The 18,279-nt window shown below is 33.5% G+C and overlaps 1 protein-coding gene across 1 annotated transcript; it reads right to left on the bottom strand.

Moving 5' to 3' along the window:
* Positions 1-2,291: 2,291 nt before the first annotated feature.
* LOC126698941 (endoglucanase 8-like) lies at positions 2,292-7,678 on the bottom strand. The gene is made up of 7 exons (XM_050396457.1): positions 6,949-7,678; positions 6,442-6,849; positions 6,021-6,113; positions 5,265-5,453; positions 5,068-5,179; positions 3,463-3,626; positions 2,292-2,778 (listed from the first exon to the last, which is right to left on the bottom strand). The coding sequence occupies exons 2-7, from the start codon at positions 6,847-6,849 to the stop codon at positions 2,455-2,457; spliced, it is 1,290 nt and encodes a 429-aa protein (XP_050252414.1). The 5' UTR covers positions 6,949-7,678; the 3' UTR covers positions 2,292-2,454.
* Positions 7,679-18,279: the final 10,601 nt, after the last annotated feature.

The raw sequence follows: 18,279 nt of genomic DNA on the forward strand, positions 1-18,279 counted from the left end.
AATATTTTTAATGAAATTAGACAAAATGCCTGAATTGAGTAATTTTGAAACTTAGAGGATTCAATTGAATGAAAGTAAAGTTAAAGAACTTAAATGAATTTTAGTCAAAATTAGAGGGTGCACTTTGCATTTTAGCATTTTTTTTTTTTTATTAACAAAAAAATGGGTAGGGAGCAACTGAGTTGGCATCTTCTATTGGGTGCCTGCTTTAACACCACTTGTTGGATTAAGATAGCTTGATCCCGGTTAATTAATTCGATTACCCAAGTTGATTAATTAAGTTTAATTGCATGCAAATCATGAAGGCACCAACAAATCACCAAAAATACTAAGTGCAACGGAAAATAAATTAGACATGGTGATTTGTTAACAAATGGGAAAAACCTTGCAAGGTAAAAACCCTACCGGGTGATTTTAAGGTCACAACTTTCAAGAATCTACTAATCAACAATTAAGCGATTACAAGTATAAGAAATCTAACCAACTACCTTGGCCTATCCCAAAATACTAACCTACAATTGAACATTCACTCCAATACCCAATTGGACTTGATCTTGTAGTAGCCTTTTTTCCCTTTGATGCACAAACCTCCAATTTGTGACTAACCCTTTACACGGATCCCAGTACGTGTCTAACTCTAGCAACTTGAACAGATGTTGTTGGCTACAAAGTTTTTCACTTCATCAACAATGAAGATCAGGAAGCACTTGATTACAAAACCCTATGGCGTACAAATGCAGTAGTTTCACACAGAAAAAATAAGTCTCTTGGTCTCTGCATCCATGTGTAACGGCTCTTAAAATAAGCCTTATATATGTTTAGGGTTGTGAGAAAATAAACCTTAAACAAATACAAAAGCCTAGGCCAGAATTCAGATCTAGAAAACTAAAAATAGTAAATCTCGATAAATCGAGCTGCTATCGAGCTATCTATTGAGTTTCACATTAAGTCTCAATAGTAGGTTTCTGTCAAGCTATTTGTCGAGACTTAATGAACAACTTTTCTTCACTTGTTTCTTAGACCAATCTTCATGTCTTTAATACTTGACTTGAACAACATGTTTCTTGAAGTACTAAACCCATCTTAAATCTATCCAATTACAAGTAAAGTACATTTTGTTAAAAAATTAGCCAATTACAATAAAATATGACCCTAATACTTTTATATATATTATAGAAGCACTTTTTATATTTATCTGGGTGTAGTGATTTCCTTTGTTCTCTTGTCAAATTAAATACACTATCCTTTTGCGAATGGGAAGTGCCCCTTGTGTTACTGTAACACAGTTTAAAATATCATTTTATTCAAAATACAACTTTATTAAACTTCTTTTACTTTTTACAACCATTTCAAATAACCACGTTTTCAAAAAATAATAAATAATAAATAATAGAATTCGAGATCAGGTGCAAGAAAGAGAGGAGCTTTCATAGGAGAGACACATTCTCCAATTTCAGCCACTAGACACTTTCTCCAATTAGGCTAATTTCCGACCAACTTTTCTCTATGTTCCTCTACTTCTCCTCTGTCCCCCTCCATCTAAGCTAACCATATATCACATAAATGAAGATTTCTATCACGGGCGGCTCTAGGTACAATTCAGGGGGTTCAAATGAACCCCCTGAGTTGAACTACCTGAGCGGGGCCAAAAAGAAAATTTATATATAATTTTTTTAATTTTTTTATTTGAGGCTCCTAAAATAAATTTTGAACCCCTTAGACCTAAATTTTTTTTTTAAGCCTAGTTGGAATGAACTTGAATATGATCATGTTGACAACATCTTGGTCTTTTTAAACCCCAAAAAAAAAAAAAAAAAAACAAACAAACAAACAAACAAACCAATTTGATCTAAAATAAGAGGGAAAAATAGTAAACCTAATAACAAAAATATAAATTTGTTTATCTTAAATCTTAAAAGAATCATTTAGATCTTAACAAATTTAAAATAAACTAATACATAAAATTTTATTATATTTAGATCTCGTTTAGAGTTCACTTAACAACAATAATTCATATGTTGATTGTATTTACAAACAATAGATGATTTCCAAGATTTAATCTTAACAATAATAATTAGTATCTTCACCATATTAATAAACAATATGCAATGAACTTATAGTTTATCTTATATGAGAAACGTTATGTTCATAATACGCTCACAACAAAGTTTAAGTGGCTGATTGTTACTAACTGTTATTGATAGGGAAAAAAGTAGTTTCAGTAGTAAGTTTAAATTAGAACTAATAAAAATGTATAACCTAAAATTTGTTAGAAAAGTGTTGTAAAAATGTTATAGATGTAACACTTCTCATCTTTTATTCTCTTGCTAGTATGTACTGTGAAAAATTTTGTAATAAATAAATCACAGAGACTGCAAGACTCACTTTTTTTTACCCAAAATGTATTTTATAATTGACCCCCCTAAATATATGTCCTGAAGCCGCCATTGATTTCTATACGCTAGCTTTGAAGTATGCCAAGACTCCCACAAAAGGAGAATTCATGTATGTAGTAGGCTCTGATTGTGGAACATTATATCGACTATTTTCAAAAGAATCATCCTTAGCGGGACCTCCAATGATAGCCCCTGTGAGCTGATTCATGTCAGGCTTCTGGCTTTTAAAGTATAGGTCACCACCATGACAGCCCAAAAACTTTGGGTGTGCAACAATGGAAGGAATGGTAGATCCTCGGTGATGTATCTTTTGAGGAAACTTTTGGCCATAGCCCACCATGTATGACATGCCCAATGGGTTTTTTCCTAGTATATAATCCGTCTGCAACATACATGATTCACATTCAACTCTCAATTAGAAAGGAAAACTACTATATCAAGTAATGCAAAATCTTTCCCCCTCAAAAAAAAAAAAAAAAAAAAAAGTAATGCAAAATCTTTAATTATCAAAACATGTGAGAAATTAATGCACTATTAAATTGCAATTTATCCCGCTGTCATAAGTTTGTATCTTTAGCATTTTTTGTTATATATTTGATACCTTAAATTTTCAATTAAAATGAAATTATTAGGGTTTCATCTAAACTAACAGATTTTGAGTTTGTTACTCAATCATAATTTAATTCCACAAACCTTTTCAATTGTTTGATTTTTAAAGATTTGGATTCAAATGAAATGTTAGGATACTTTGGACCGAATCCTAATAATTTTATATTAGAGGGTCAAATATTGGAATTTAAAGTTTATGAACAAAGTTATTATGGTAACAAATCACAAGAGTAGATATTGTAGTTTTCCATTGTTTTTTTATGGAAAGAATTTTCCTCAAGTACGTAAAATGAGAGAGTATCATGTCGTCTTTCTACATCGCGCTACTTGAAGAGTACTGAAGTAGTGCTCTTATATGAACAGCATTGCTCATGCACTAAATGAACCAAAATTTGTAGATGAATTTATTGAATCATGTCTAATTTGTATGAAATTCCTTGATAATAAGCAGATATACCTGGCCTTTTGCGACTTCGATCAGCTTATCTGGTTGGGCTACAAAATCACCACAACGAACTACTTTCTTCGCATCTATCATATAGCGAGCGTAAACAATAAGAAGGAAAGACAAAGCTGTTGCATGTTGTAGGTTACTTCCTCCGGCCTTGAATATAAGCCCACCTAATCAACAGATTCAAATTATGATGAATTAATCTCAAATTAACTGGCTAAATTGGATCTCAATAAACATATTTAACATTTGAAACTATATATATATATATATATATATATGAAAAATGATATTTTCCATTTGAAATTGATTTATTTCATATTTCAAATTAGATATTACAAAATCCTAAATTGGTCTAGTGGACTTGTTTATTAAAGATTTTTATTTATGAGGTTCTGAATCTGATATCTCTAGCCAACACATTAGGATGTTTTTTTATATGAATTCTTTGAATACTTACTTGGTGTGTGTGAGATGAGGAATAATAAAGTTTTCAAAGGGATCTAGATTCTAGAGTCTAGACACTCTTGCTGGCCAAAATGGCCCAATACCATGTTTTTTTGAGATTTTTAGCAACAGAGCACTGTTTCGGAAATAATTTGGGATCTACCACTTTTTGTGGTACTCGAGCTTGGTGAGCTCGAGTACCACATTTTTCCATTCCACCGTCGCCCCATATTCAAGGAGCCCTATAGTGACGTTTTCGGGCTCTATAGCGGCGTTTTCCTGCAAAATTTTTTTGCAAGTTTTTTTTGCAAGTTCCCATACATACCAGGTTCAAGGGGCCCTATAGTGGCGTTTTTAAGCCCTATAGTGACGTTTTCGGGCAACTGTTTTTTTTTTTTTTTTTTTTGAGAAGATGTTGACCAATGAAAAGATGGTATTCGAGCTCACCAAGCTCGAGTACCACAAAAAGTGGTAGATCCCAAATTATTTCCGAAACAGTGCTTTGTTGCTAAAAATTTCAAAAAAAATTGGTATTGGGCCATTTTGGCCCACTCTTGCTAGTCAAAATAGATAAAAGAGGTTTAAAACTTGTACGGTGTATCTAAGAGTTAGGCTCATTTGGATATACACCACTGTAAATTTCTTTAAAAGACCTTATCCCCTCTCCCCGTGTGTGTGTGTTTGTGTTAAAAATACTTAGTATTTTTAAAAGAAAAAACTGTGGGTTAATCCCACATTGGAAAATGAGTATGAGTTAAAGAGATTTAAAGTTTATACTGTGTATTCAAGAGTTAGGCCCTTTTGGATATCATCACGGTAAGTTTCTTTAAAAAACCTTCACCCCTCTCCCCGTGTGTGTGTTAAAAATATTTAGTATTAAAAAAAAAAAAAAGATATTACAAATCTAAGCACATTATAAAATGAGAAGAATCATCATTCATTGGAGTCTCAATAAAAGGTTATTTTGGACGGTACAACTCATATAAATATTGTCTTCCTTCCAAAAAGTCAATGCCCTAACATTTTTTATTTCAATTTCAAAAAATTTAAGTGGGTATGAGCTAATTGAGTTTAATTTCTTCAATAATTATCTCATATATAATGTGTATACATTTTCTTGTTATGAATTCAACCTTTCTATATGAATTGATTAGAGAAAGCTACCTGGAGAGTAACTGACTGATTTGACCGTAGGTGAGTCGGGTAATATAGAGCATACAAATTGATCGGCATTGAGAATAAAAGGATTACCATTCTTAGGGTCTTTCATCACCCTCTGCCAACACAGGAAGAAGAAGAAAATTTGAGATTGATATTTCTCATTATAAGAAGAAAATTAATGGTGAGAAATTTGATCTAACCTGGGAAATAAGTACGTTAATACCAGCAGTTTTTGAATCCCATCCAAATTCATTAATTCCAGCTCCTTCAAATGGATTACCATCTATATCTCTGGTTTCCAGATGCTTTAGGTTTCTTTGAAGATAATTCCAGTAATAAGCATCGTTTGTTGCCTTGTGTAACCATGCTGCTCCCCACAACAATTCATCCTACAAGATATAAGTTAAATTACAAAACTTTTAGCCATTGAATTTCAAATTCAATTTACATGAAAGTTGGAACTTAACAGCAAAATTTTTGGGTTAAATTCAAATTACGCCCTTTAGATTTGGGTCAATTGTCATTTTCATACATTAACTTCATATTTTATTATTTTAGTCCCTCAACTTTAACATTTCTGGTAATTAATCTATATGGTGTCGTCTATAAAACCATTGTTATATGTGAAAAAGTGACATTATTATAGACAAAATGGATGAAAAGATCAACTTCCACAAAATGTTAGAATTTAGGGACTAAAATGATTAAATAAAAATTACATTAAATTGACAAAAATGAAAATTTACCCATATTTAGAGGATGTGATTTGGATTTTAGATTCTTTAAGGGTCAATCTAAAAATTTAACTGATTCAAGTCCCCTATAACACCCAATCAATGTTGTTCAATCGATGAGATTTAAAAATAGAAGAATTATTTCGGAATTTAGACAATTTATACTATTTGATCAAGAACTTAATTGTAATATTAGTTTTTTGGAGTCACAATATTGCATACCACGTAGCCACTGAAATCACAGTAAAATGGGCATGCACCATGTGGAATACTAGAATTGTAAGATCCTTGAAACTGATCAGCAAAGTCAAAGACCTGATACAAAAGAAAGGAATAATCGTCATTATTATAAATTAATTATATAAGCAATCATAATGTTACATACACAGTATTTTTCACAATTAAATTGACAAATCTTGATTGATTTTCAAGTTTCATGGCTTCATTGTTTACTATTCATAAATTTCTTTTGGGGATAATTCGATTGTTGGGGAATGAGTTTTTTGAATCTTGGACGTAGAGGTAAAAGATTCTTGACATTTACTATTCATAACTAAGAAAACAATTGTGAAAAAACTTGAGGATATCTAAATTTATTTATTGATAACCAATAAGGAAAAGGTATAATCAACAATTCAATTACCTGTTTAGCTCTATCAAGAAGTAGTTTAGAATATTTAGCATCAGAAGCCTGAAATGCTATGGAAGAGGCTGCAAGTGCAGCTGCAATCTCGGCTGAAACCTCAGAACCAGGACTTGTTTTATTAACCACATAAGTGGTTCTAGGAGTATCCATGTCTTCAGGTCTCTCCCAACAATTGTGATCAGCATTCGGGTCACCAACTACACCAACCACAACATCAGGAACACTAGTAGCTTTAAGTAAATAGTCAGTGCCCCAACGAATAGCCTCCAGTGCATTTTGTTGCTCTGAGCCCATTAATTGGCCAAATTCTATAACACTCCATGCCAATGTTGCTACTGTGAATGCCATGGGAAAGCTGAATTTTACATTGTCACCAGCATCGTAGTAACCACCAACTAAATCCATCTGAGGAGGGAAAGTTTATTGTTAGTTTCACTTCTTAATCAATGTAACCATTTAAGAAGTAATGGTGGAAACAAAGTGTTGGGAAAAATTCTATATTACTGTGAATAAATTTTAGCAAGCACAGCGGAAGCACAATCACACAAAAATACAAAGATTTACGTGGAAACCCTTTCTCCTTGAAGGGAAAAACCACGGGACAAACTCCGAATAATTTCACTATATAAAATAGAGATTACAACACTTAGAAATACAACTTGAATAAAAAAAAACTCTCTTTTTCTTTTCACTCACTGCTCTCTTCCTCACTGTGTATTTTCTCTTACTCTCTCTATTTTTCTCTTCTCTCTTGCTTGCTCTCACTCACGCAGCTCTTCAAGGCTGCACTAGTCCTCACACTTTGGGACTTTCACTTCTTTTCTTCCCCTCTGCACTGGCCGAATGGCCTCTCTATTTATTTCTTCCACCTTTTCTTCTTTTCTCCCTTTCACACTCTTCACATCAAGTCACATTAAATACAAGCCACTTATCTTGACTTTGCTTCAACCATTTTCTTTTTCTTTAGCTCTCATTGGCCGAATGGCCTTGCTTGTTTCTTTCCTTTTTCCTTTCAGCTCTGCCATAGCAGAATAACTCTTGCTTTTGCTTCTTTCTTTTCTTTCTTCAGCATGTTGGACACGCCTAAGCCAACCAACCCAATTACTAATGTTGACTTTTGTACATGATGAAGAATAGATAAGAAACATTAAAGACATGCTCATTAAATGAGCTCTTGACAAAAAACATGTGGGCTGGACTCATGGTGTAGTGCACCCAACACAAAGAAGGTATGTATGTCTTTTTACATGTATGTTATAGCCTTATAGGCATAACTTTTATGAAGATGTGTTCTTTCTGGTGGAATGTAAAGACTTTGATTCCATATACATCATTAAGAATCTATCATATTTCCTTCAATTCTCCACTTGTCTTATCAGCAATGGCATATTTGATATATCATTCCTCGGCGTCCTACTCAATCCTAGTGAATGGAGTCCCTAAGGGTGATATTCGCCCGTCTAGGGGTATTAGGCAAGGAGATCCTCTCTCTCCTTACCTATTCTTAATTTGTTCTGAAGCTTTAAATTGCCAATTGCAGCAGGCAGCCAGGTCCGAAGCCATTAGGGGATTCTCACTATGTAAAAATGGCCCTAAGGTTTCTCATTTATTCTTTGCCGATGATACGCTTCTATTTTGCCGAGCTAGTAAGGGTGATTTGGATGTTATTCAAGGTATTTTGGTGTTGTATGAGAAAGCTTCCGGTCAAAAGCTTAATAAAGAAAAAACCACCGTGTTCTTTAGTAAGGCTACTTCGGAGGAGAAGAGGCTTGAGATAATCGAAGCTTTGGGGGTTAGCGAAGTGAAGGAATATGAGAAGTATCTTGGTCTTCCGGCGGTTGTTGGAAGAAATAAAAAGGCAAGCCTTAACTTCATCAAAGAGAGAGTTTGGACTAAGCTTCAAGGGTGGAAGGAAAAACTCCTTTCCCAAGCGGGTAGGGAGGTGCTCCTAAAAGCGGTTGTCCAAGCTATTCCCACCTTTGCGATGGGTTGCTTCAAACTCCCATCCGGTCTCCTAAACGATATAGAGATGATGATTAGGAAATTTTGGTGGGGTCAACGGGGTAATCAACGCAAGATCCATTGGAAGAATTGGGAAACCTTGTGCAAACCAAAGGCGTTAGGAGGTATGGGCTTCAAGGATTTGGAAAAATTTAATGAGGCTATGCTCGCAAAGCAAGTGTGGAGACTTTTGGTTGACCACTCTTCCCTCTTTTTCCGGGTTTTTAGTGCCAAGTACTTCCCAAGTGGGTCAATATTCGATGCAAAGGTAGTTTCCGGGTCGTATGCGTGGCAAAGCATTGTTAAGGCTAGTAAGCTTGTTCAATCGGGGCTGCTTTGGCGAGTGGGGAATGGCACAAAGATCAGTATCTACAATGATAGGTGGCTGCCTGGAGAGGCTTCGGCTTGTGTTGTTTCTCCAAAAATTGATGAGGCGAAAGATTGGGTTGTTGCAAATCTGTTTGAAGCGGAGGGTGGAGGCTGGAATGAGCAGCTTGTGGATGCCCTTTTTCTGCCCTTTGAAGCTCAAAGAATTAAGAGCATTCCTTTGTGTGTTACAGACCAAGAGGACTGCTTATCATGGCCAAGGTGCAGGTCGGGGTCATACTCTGTTAAAACAGGGTACCAGCTGCTGTGCGAAAAGGAAATGAGCTCCCTGCCTTCTAGCTCCGACTCTGAAGGGGTTAGAAGCTTTTGGAAATTCATTTGGCGGCTGAAGGTTCCAAACAAGGTGAAGGTGTTCACTTGGCGGGCTTGTTCAAGAGCCCTCCCAACTAAGGAAAATCTGAAAAAGAGGAAAGTGGTTGACTCCTCCGTGTGTGATCAGTGTGGAAGTGGGAATGAAGATGAAGTCCACGCCATTTGGGACTGTGTGCAGGTCCGTGAGGTTTGGGAACGTTCCTGGGCTGATGTGAGGAACAAATACCGATCTGTGAAGAATATGTGGGACCTCGTAAGCATTATGAAGGATGAAGGTAAAAATATAGAGGTGTTTGTGATGTCAGCTTGGCTTATTTGGATGCGGAGAAACAAGTTGCGCTCAAAGGAAGCTACTCAGCCTTGCTCAAAAATCGCCTAGGTAGCAGCTTCCCTGTTGACTGAGTTTCAGCAAGGAAAACAGGGGCGGGTTGCTGAGAAACAAACTGGTCTGGTGCGATGGCAGCCGCCGGCAGAGAACACCATTAAAGCTAACTTCGACGGGGCGATTTTCGGGGAGGAGCAGGCAGCCGGTATCGGGGTGGTGCTTCGCGACAGTGAAGGGCAGGTGCTAGCAGCTTTGTCGGAGAAGGTGTGGCTGCCAGCATCAGTTGAGGTTCTTGAAATGCTGGCGGCACGAAGAGCAGCTCTGTTTGCAAGGGAACTTGGTTTTAGCCGGGTTTGTTTTGAAGGGGATGCGGAGCTAGTGGTGAAATGCTTGCAGTCGGGGTCGGATTTAAATGCTTTGACAGGCCATTTAGTAAAAGACTTTATGTCTATAAGGGGGTATTTTCAGTCCTCCTCTATCATCCATGTAAGGCGGCAGGGCAATCATGTTGCCCATGCGCTAGCTAGGGATGCTAGGTTTTCTTTTCCTTTAAGAGTTTGGATGGAGGAAGTGCCTCCAAACATTTTCAGTTTTGTTGTAAAAGATTTGCAGTAGTATTGTTATTCTCTCCCTTCCTTGAGTAGGGAGGTTTCTCAAAAAAAAAAAAAAAAGTTCAACCTCCAATCTATTCTTGCAGTGTGTGTATATATATATATAAATTTCTAACCGATCTGAATATTGTTTATAATTTTAAATATAAAATTTGATAATTACAATAGTTATTAATAGTCATTTATTAGGATTGAGTTCTTATTAATAGGCCCTTCATAATTATTAGTAGACATTAATTTGAATTGACTTTACATGTTCCACGACTTGTCGAAATGGTTGTATTTAAGTGATGAAAAATTTAAGATAGTGTCAATGGTGGGTTAATGTGGAAGATATTGTCCACCATTCACTACTTCACATCTTAATAAGTTGTAAGAGGAGTTATGTCCATGACAAAGTTGTTTAGAAAAATAAAATATTACAAGATTCTATAAGAGAGTTTAAATATGTGCATATATAAGAATCTATATCTATATATATATATATATATATATATATATTTTTTTTTTTTTTTTGTTTTCTTTTCTTTTTTGAGAAACAATAATCTGATTAACTTAGTTACAACTACGAATGAATATTAATTCCATTTACGAAAAAAAAAAAAAAAAAATTATAAATGAATATGTGTTACTACTTACTTCCTCTTCTGACATAATAGTTTCTTTATTTAATTCATTGTGAGATCCATAATTTAGATGAAACGAGACAAATTGCAGAATTAAAGCTAAACAAATCTATATATGTGTCAGTTGTCCACTTAGACTAGGATAGAGAGACTTACACCAATGTCAGAGCCATCTTGAAGACCAGAATCCTTCCTCCAAGTAATACGCTGGGTAGAGGGTAGCTTTCCTGACCTCTGGCCTTCAAAGAACAAAATGGACTTGGACAAAGCATCAGCATAATCAAATGAAGCAGCCATTGGTCCTATTGGCGTCGTCATCATCATCATCATCACAGTTCCTGCCAATGCCAATATTACTTTTGGAATAATATAGCATTCCCCACCCATCTTCTCGATCTTTCACAACCCACTTCCTAGGCTGTAAATTTTGTAAATTGTAATGTGCAACTCCTAAGTATATGTTACACACTGCATATACTCAAAAGAAAAGGAGTACATATACAAGTTATTCTATTACTTAGATATGAAGAGCATGGTTGTTTCTTTCTTATATAGTATTATTGGTATGTACAAAGTGGTGTAAAATTCTTGTTTCAGTGTGTTTTGGCTGCTTCTCTTAAATTGGAATTTCCTAGAAATCACTGTAATTTGGTTGTAAATCTCATTCCTTTAGAGACTCAAGATAATTTTCTTTGTTGTTTGTTTCCATATACACATGGAAGCCATGGAAGTACAGCCTAGCTTGCTAGAAGTTGATAACCCAAACAAAAAATGAATGTCATTACTTAAAAGTCTTACTCATGATTGGTTGTGGGTACTTATACACAGGTATTTTTATACAAGCCACAATTACCAAAAGAAAATGTCTATACAAGCCACGTTTACATATTTGGGAGTTTGACTTCAGAAAGTCTATATACAATATATATATATATATATATATATTCACAATTGTCTAGGTGGCAAATTGTTAATGGTAGGTAAAAAAGTAATGTCAATAATGGGTCTAGATGAGAATCAATAAAAACTTCAATCTACTTATCTTCTTCTAAAAAAATTATAATAATAAAAAAAGGGCTTGCCAACTCAACTATTATGAAAAGATTTGTTGAAAAATGTTGTGTTATAATTGCTCTTGAAAAGTAGACAAATGTGACAAGCAAACTCAACTGGCAAATTGTAAGCATGAAAATTGAAAAAAGTTTAAATTTTGTAAAGATATTCATTGTAAAAACTTTTATTTACATGAAATCTTATCACATCCAATTTTCTTAAATAGTAAAAATAAGTATGTTCACTTTTAAATTCAAATACAATAAAAGAGGATGAGAAATGATAAGTCCATAACATTTTTACAACAATTCCAACTTATCTTTGGCCTTATCTTTGGCTCTTTGCTATTATTTCTCAAAATCCAACTTAGAGCATTGGTCGCATGCAAATTACTTAAAATGGGTAAAAGGGTGAATACAGGTAACCAAACACCCAAAAACCTTCCACATCAACTTACCCTATCAGCTCATCCATATCTTCTTCCTTTTTTTTTTTGAAAACGGAACATTCATTTATTTATAACAAAAGAGAGTCTTGATACAGAGCATTCATAGTTGGTGGAGGTGAATCCTCCATCCAAAACATATCATCAAAAATGTTCCTAGCATATTGTGCAAGAACATGTGCTACCCTATTTCCCCCCCCCCCCCTCCTCCTTGTGCAGCAAATGCTAACCCAATGCAGACCAAGAAGCAGATGACGAACATCGTCCACCACATTCCCCATATCTCAAGAGCAGCGCTACACTACTCTCAGGGGGTTCAAATGAACCCCCTGACTTCAAAAAAAAAAAAAATATATATATATATATATATATATAATATTTTTTATATTATTTAATACTATAATTTTAAAAAAAAAATATTTTTGCACACCTTGACTTAAATTTTACATACCTTTATTACAAGTATTTCCAACTCTAAGAATAAAGAGTATATGTTTGTGAATTGTAAGTGTCACTATTTTTTAAAAATTTATAGGCCAAAAGCACATTTTAGTCCCTACATTTTCAAGCGATTCCCATTTTAGTCCCTACATTTTCAGGCGATTCCTATTTTAGTCCTTACATTTTATTTTTACTACTTTTAGTCCCTATCCTGAAAAACGCTTCCAGTTTTGGTCCCTACCGTTACTCATTTAACAGAAATATCCTATGTGGCAAACAGTCCAACAGTAAATGTTGACGTGTCTATTAAAATAATATTAAAAAAATATTTGCATTTTTAAAAATGCCACATCAGCAATTTAATTTAAAAAAAAAAAAAAGCCACATCAGATAAAAATAATATAAAAATTTCTAACCTAATTATTTTTAAAAAAAAGAAAAGAAATTAGTTAAATTATTATTTTTTTTCCTTTTTTTTGGAAGAACATGAAGAACTCAAACTATGTGTTCTTCATTTTTCTTCCCCAACTAAGCTTGCCCAGAAAATTAAAAATTAAAAATTTACTTTTCTTTTCTTGCATTTTCTTAGCAACCAAAACCATAAAATCACTCAGATTTACAAAATAAAAAGATATGCCCATAAAAATTTACAAAACACAAACATCCAACAAGATTTTCTTATGCTTTGAAACCAAACACAAAAAACACAAAACTCAAACCCAGATTTTCGGCCTCTATGCACAACCAAACCCAGCGAAGCCTGAATAAGATCTTTAGAGAAAGCATACACCTAATTCTACTCTGGATTCGAAATCTTCTCCAAATGAGTAGTCGGTTTGGATTTAGACAACATACACCACAAACCCACAAACCCATAAATCAACATACACCACAAACCCAGAAAATCAACATTGGAATACAACATACACCACAAACCCAAAAATCAACACACCACAAACCCCAATTAACAAAAGTCACAACCCACAAACCCACCGTCAGAATACATATTTCCACCACGATCTACACCATTGAGCTGAGAGATAGAGAGGTGAAAGAGAGAGACTTACCAATCTGGGATAGAGAGACAACAATCTGTGAGTTAGAGAGTTTGAACTATTTGGGTCTAAGTTTGAGAGAATCGTGAGAGAGAGCGTAGGTCATTCAGAGAAAGAAAAGAAGAGAACCACCGCCAGTTATGGTGGTGGTGGTAGTGGCGATGAGTAGAGGAGGCTAGCCATGGAGTTTGAAAGAGTTGTGAGAGTTTTGGAAGAGAGAGGAAGGTTTGAGATTTAGAAGTGAGGGGAACCGGTTTGATAAGGTGTGTTGGGGTTTGAAGGTTTTCTTTTGAGTGTGTGAAATTTTTTTGGATTTGTGAATGAGAATTTTTTGGGTTTGGATGCTAAGAAAATACACGAAAAAAAGAAAAGAAAAGGAAGATAAAGAAAAGGGAAGAAAATAAGGATAAATTTGCTAAGAATATGAGTCAATCTTTTGGGGAAGAACACAGAGAACATGATGATGTTCTTCCAAAAATGAAAAACACATAGTTCTGAGTTCTTCATGTTCTTCCAAAAAAAAAGGAAAAAAAAATTAATTTAACTAATTTCTTTTCTTTTTTTAAAAAATAATTAGGTTAGAAATTTTTATATTATTTTTATCTGATGTGACTTTTTTTAAAAATTAAATTGCTGACGTGGCATTTTTAAAAATGCAAATATTTTTTTAATATTATTTTAATAGACATGTCAGCATTTACTGTTGGACCGTTTGCCACGTAGGATATTTCTGTTAAATGAGTAACGGTAGGGACCAAAACGGGAAGTGTTTTTCAGGATAGGGACTAAAAGCGGTAAAAATAAAATATAGGGACTAAAATGGGAATCGCCTGAAAATGTAAGGACTAAAATGTGTTTTTCGCCAAATTTATATTATGTGTGTGAGTGTGTCTATTATTGATTGGGTGCATTACTTTTTGTTATAATGTTATTTGTGTGAATTATGATGTGTGTGGATGTTTGTGTGTACAATATAAATATAACATAAATTTATATAATTTAATAATTAGGAAATAAAGATGGTTTGTTACATGTGTGTGTATTGTTATTATGTTATAATAACTTTTTGTTATAAATTTAGTAAAATTTAGGAAAAAAAATCATAAAGTTAGTGATTGTCCAAGCATTTGATTGGTTAATTAGACATTAGTGTATAGTTTTATGTATGAATGAGTGTGGTTCTGTGTATCAATAGTTAATACAAAGCCAATGAGTTTAGTTTAAAATATTTTATATAAAAACAATAACAAACAGATAATAAAAACTGCATAAAAATAAAAATGTTAGATAAACTTAACAAAATAAAATGATTGTAGGCTCATACCTATCCATATTGGCAATAGATAGTCATAATTCAAAATTTAAATACAAGTAGAAGGAAATTGTCAAACTTCATGTATTAATTTTTTTTTATTTTTTTTGGTCGGTAACTCGATATATTCAAATTTTTTTTTTATTAAATTTTTTAATGACCCCCTAAACAAAATTCCTAGAGCCGCCACTGCCATATATATTTATCTAAACTACACTTGTTACCTATATTTGAAGAATTTGATCTGGTTTTCCATTTAAATGAAATATGTTTTAGAATAAGGAATTTGATATAGATTTCTTCTCAAAAAAGAAAAAAAGAAAAAAAGAAAAGAAAGGGGGGGAATTTGATGTCGGTGAAAAGGAAAAGTGGTTACCTAAAATAGGAAAAGTGTAACAAATAGGGAAAATAAATATAGGTAAACAGTTTAGTAGGTAAAAAATATAGGTAAAAATAAAATAATATGCTAAATCAAATAGAGAGTTTAAGACTCTAGTTATTAAATTCAGACCAAAACTTGATTCGGTTTCAATATAGACTTTGAATCACATTGTTCAATAGGTCATTGATCGAACTGCAAGTTCAGTAAAAATTTAGTAAAATTTCAGAATAATTTTTTAAGATACATAAGTTAAAAAAAATTAGAAAAAAAAAGCATATCATTTACTCCAAATAAAGTTAATTATTAAGCACTCTTTGTATTAAGTAAACATAAAGAGACAAAAAATTCCCATAAATATACAATTAAAAAATATTGAATTTTTACTTACAAGGAAATATATAATCAAAATATACAATTAAAAAAAAAAGACATATATTAAGAATGTCAACACAAATGGAAGTAAAATTTTTCTTATTTCAAATGACCATAAAAGTCAAAAAAATTTAAATGAAAAATATTTTAAAACCATATTGAAATTATAAAATTTCCTTGATATAGCGTTTTTCTTATTCCAAAAGACAAAATATCAAACTATTTAAAATAAATATTTTGAAATTAGGTAGATAAGTGATTTGGAGCAAATGAAAAAATTTTGACAGTTTTAGGCTTCGTTTGGGAGGAGGGAATGGAATGGAATGGAAATGAATGAAAAGAAACATTTTAGAATATTCTTCCATTCCCTTGTTTGAGAGTTTTAATAGAGGGAATGGAAAACTCATTCCCTTGTTTGGGAGTTTAAGTAGGAGGGAAAGGAATGGGTAGAAGGGAATACTCATTCCTCTCTGTTCCCTTAAAACCTCAAATTTTCATTCCCCCCGAAATTGGGAGGAATGGGAGGGAATGAAATTAGATTTAATGACTTTTTTACTAAAACTCTCAAAATATCCCTGTATATTCAACTCTTTATTTTAAAATAGGGGTCTAATAGTAATATTGTCATAAAATGATTTCATTCCATTCCCTCCATGTTACTCCCAAACAAGATTACTTACATTCCATTCATTTTCATTCATTTCCATTCCTTTATTGTAAAATATCCAATCAAGGTTACTTAATTCCATTTCATTCCATTCATTTTCTTTACTTAAATACATTCCATTCAATTCCATTCCATTCCTTTTTATTCTCTTATGATCATTCCATTCCATTCCATTTCCTTCCCTTGTGAACTCCCAAACGGAGCCTTAAAGAATTTATCTGGGTTGAACTGGTCATCTCTTTTTCTTTTTCTTCTTTATTATAATTCACTCTTTTTCTTTTTCTTCTTTATTATAATTCAGTAGTTAGAAAAATGAACAATGACAAATTTGAACCATGGGCGTTTGGGTTAAAAACACCCTAGGAAGTGTTAGCCAAGCTACAAGCCTACAAGGCTCTTGGCAATTGGGTCATATCATTATGGGGTGTATCATAAAAAAATTGTAACTTCATCCTAACTCCCAAAAAAAAAAAAAAAAAAAAAAAGGATTTCTCAATCTTTAAATTTAGTTTTGCTATATATATATATATATATATCATAGCTTTAATTTAATGGTGTTCGCTTTGTGATGATTACCCTTTATTATTCTCAAGTGTCTTATTCAATGGCAAAGGACTTCAGCAGTTACACTAACTAGAACCCACTGTTATTTATATTCATAATTATGTATCCCACATATTTAGTTTCCAAATAATGGAGATAGATACATAGATCAACAAGCTTATTAGTTAGTATTATTTTATTAGACAAATTCCAATCACTATTTAATCATAACTCGAAAGTGAATATTTGATTATGTAAAGTTAAAAATTGATCCCAAAATCCTTTTTCCTTTATTTTGCAAACTTTTAAACCTTATTACGTAGTGTAGGCATGCAGCGGCCCTTCTTTTCATGAAATTATTCAGTGTAGTATGAACTACACTAGTACTCCCTCATTTGACATAAAAGAGAATCTCACTTGTAAGTTACAGATAGGGTTGTTCACATGTTGGTTTGGGTTGGGTTTGTGCCCTACCTGCAACTGACCCCATCAAATTGGGTAAGGAATTTTCAGATTTGCAACCGACCCATAAAGGTATCTGGTTGGTTGGTTTGAGTTTTTGTCGGGTGGTGGTCAGTTTCGAGTGAAGCTAAAAACCACCAAAAAGCAGCGAGATATTGTTAGATCCAGTGAGATCTCACCATATCCATCCTAGATCCGATAAGATCCCATCGGATCTAGAGGGATTTCCGCCAAATTGTACAGACAATTTGTTGGATTTGATGAATTTCTGTTGAATCTGGTGTATCTCTACCAGATCTAACTATATTAGTCGTCAAAATCGACCGTATCTAGCTAGAAAAGTCATCGAAAAGCTTGAGAAATCACTAAAATTGATGTATTTTGTTAGGTGGGTTTCACGGGTTTTGGAGGAGGAGACTCGAAATCTATCCGTTGGTGTTGGGTTTTTAAAGGTCGAGAGCCACATCCAACCACCAGAGCAATCAGATCGGGTGGCAATAGGTCGAGTACGATTGGGTTTTGTGGGTTGGTCATGTGGGGTGGACACTTGACACCCCTAGTTACACACATGTCACTAACATTTGGTTGCATTTACTTCATTCATAAATTTTATCTTAACTTTTTCTTTTATTGCTTCTTCAAAAATTATGTGAGAGAAAGCTGTAGTTTACCTAATGGATCAAATAATTAATTTCTCCTTTTTCACCGCGTTAAGTCTTGATAACAAAAATCAAAGTGCAAATTCAGTTGAATTAGTTAATCTTTTTATTGTAATTTTTTTTTCCTTTCTGTACAGTATGTGTCACCTGTAGATCTTCCATATAAACAAAGTATGATATCA

Source organism: Quercus robur, chromosome 9, assembly GCF_932294415.1.
Source record: "Quercus robur chromosome 9, dhQueRobu3.1, whole genome shotgun sequence".
Classification (NCBI taxonomy): domain Eukaryota; kingdom Viridiplantae; phylum Streptophyta; class Magnoliopsida; order Fagales; family Fagaceae; genus Quercus; species Quercus robur.

Excerpts from the sequence above, each read along its gene's own strand:
- LOC126698941 (XM_050396457.1), bottom strand. The coding sequence starts at position 6,849 with ATGGATTTAGTTGGTGGTTACTACGATGCTGGTGACAATGTAAAATTC. Across the intron at positions 6,114-6,441 it reads TTCTTGATAGAGCTAAACAG|GTCTTTGACTTTGCTGATCA; the intron begins GTAATTGAATTG and ends CTTTTGTATCAG. Across the intron at positions 3,627-5,067 it reads ATCAGTCAGTTACTCTCCAG|GTGGGCTTATATTCAAGGCC; the intron begins GTAGCTTTCTCT and ends TCTGTTGATTAG.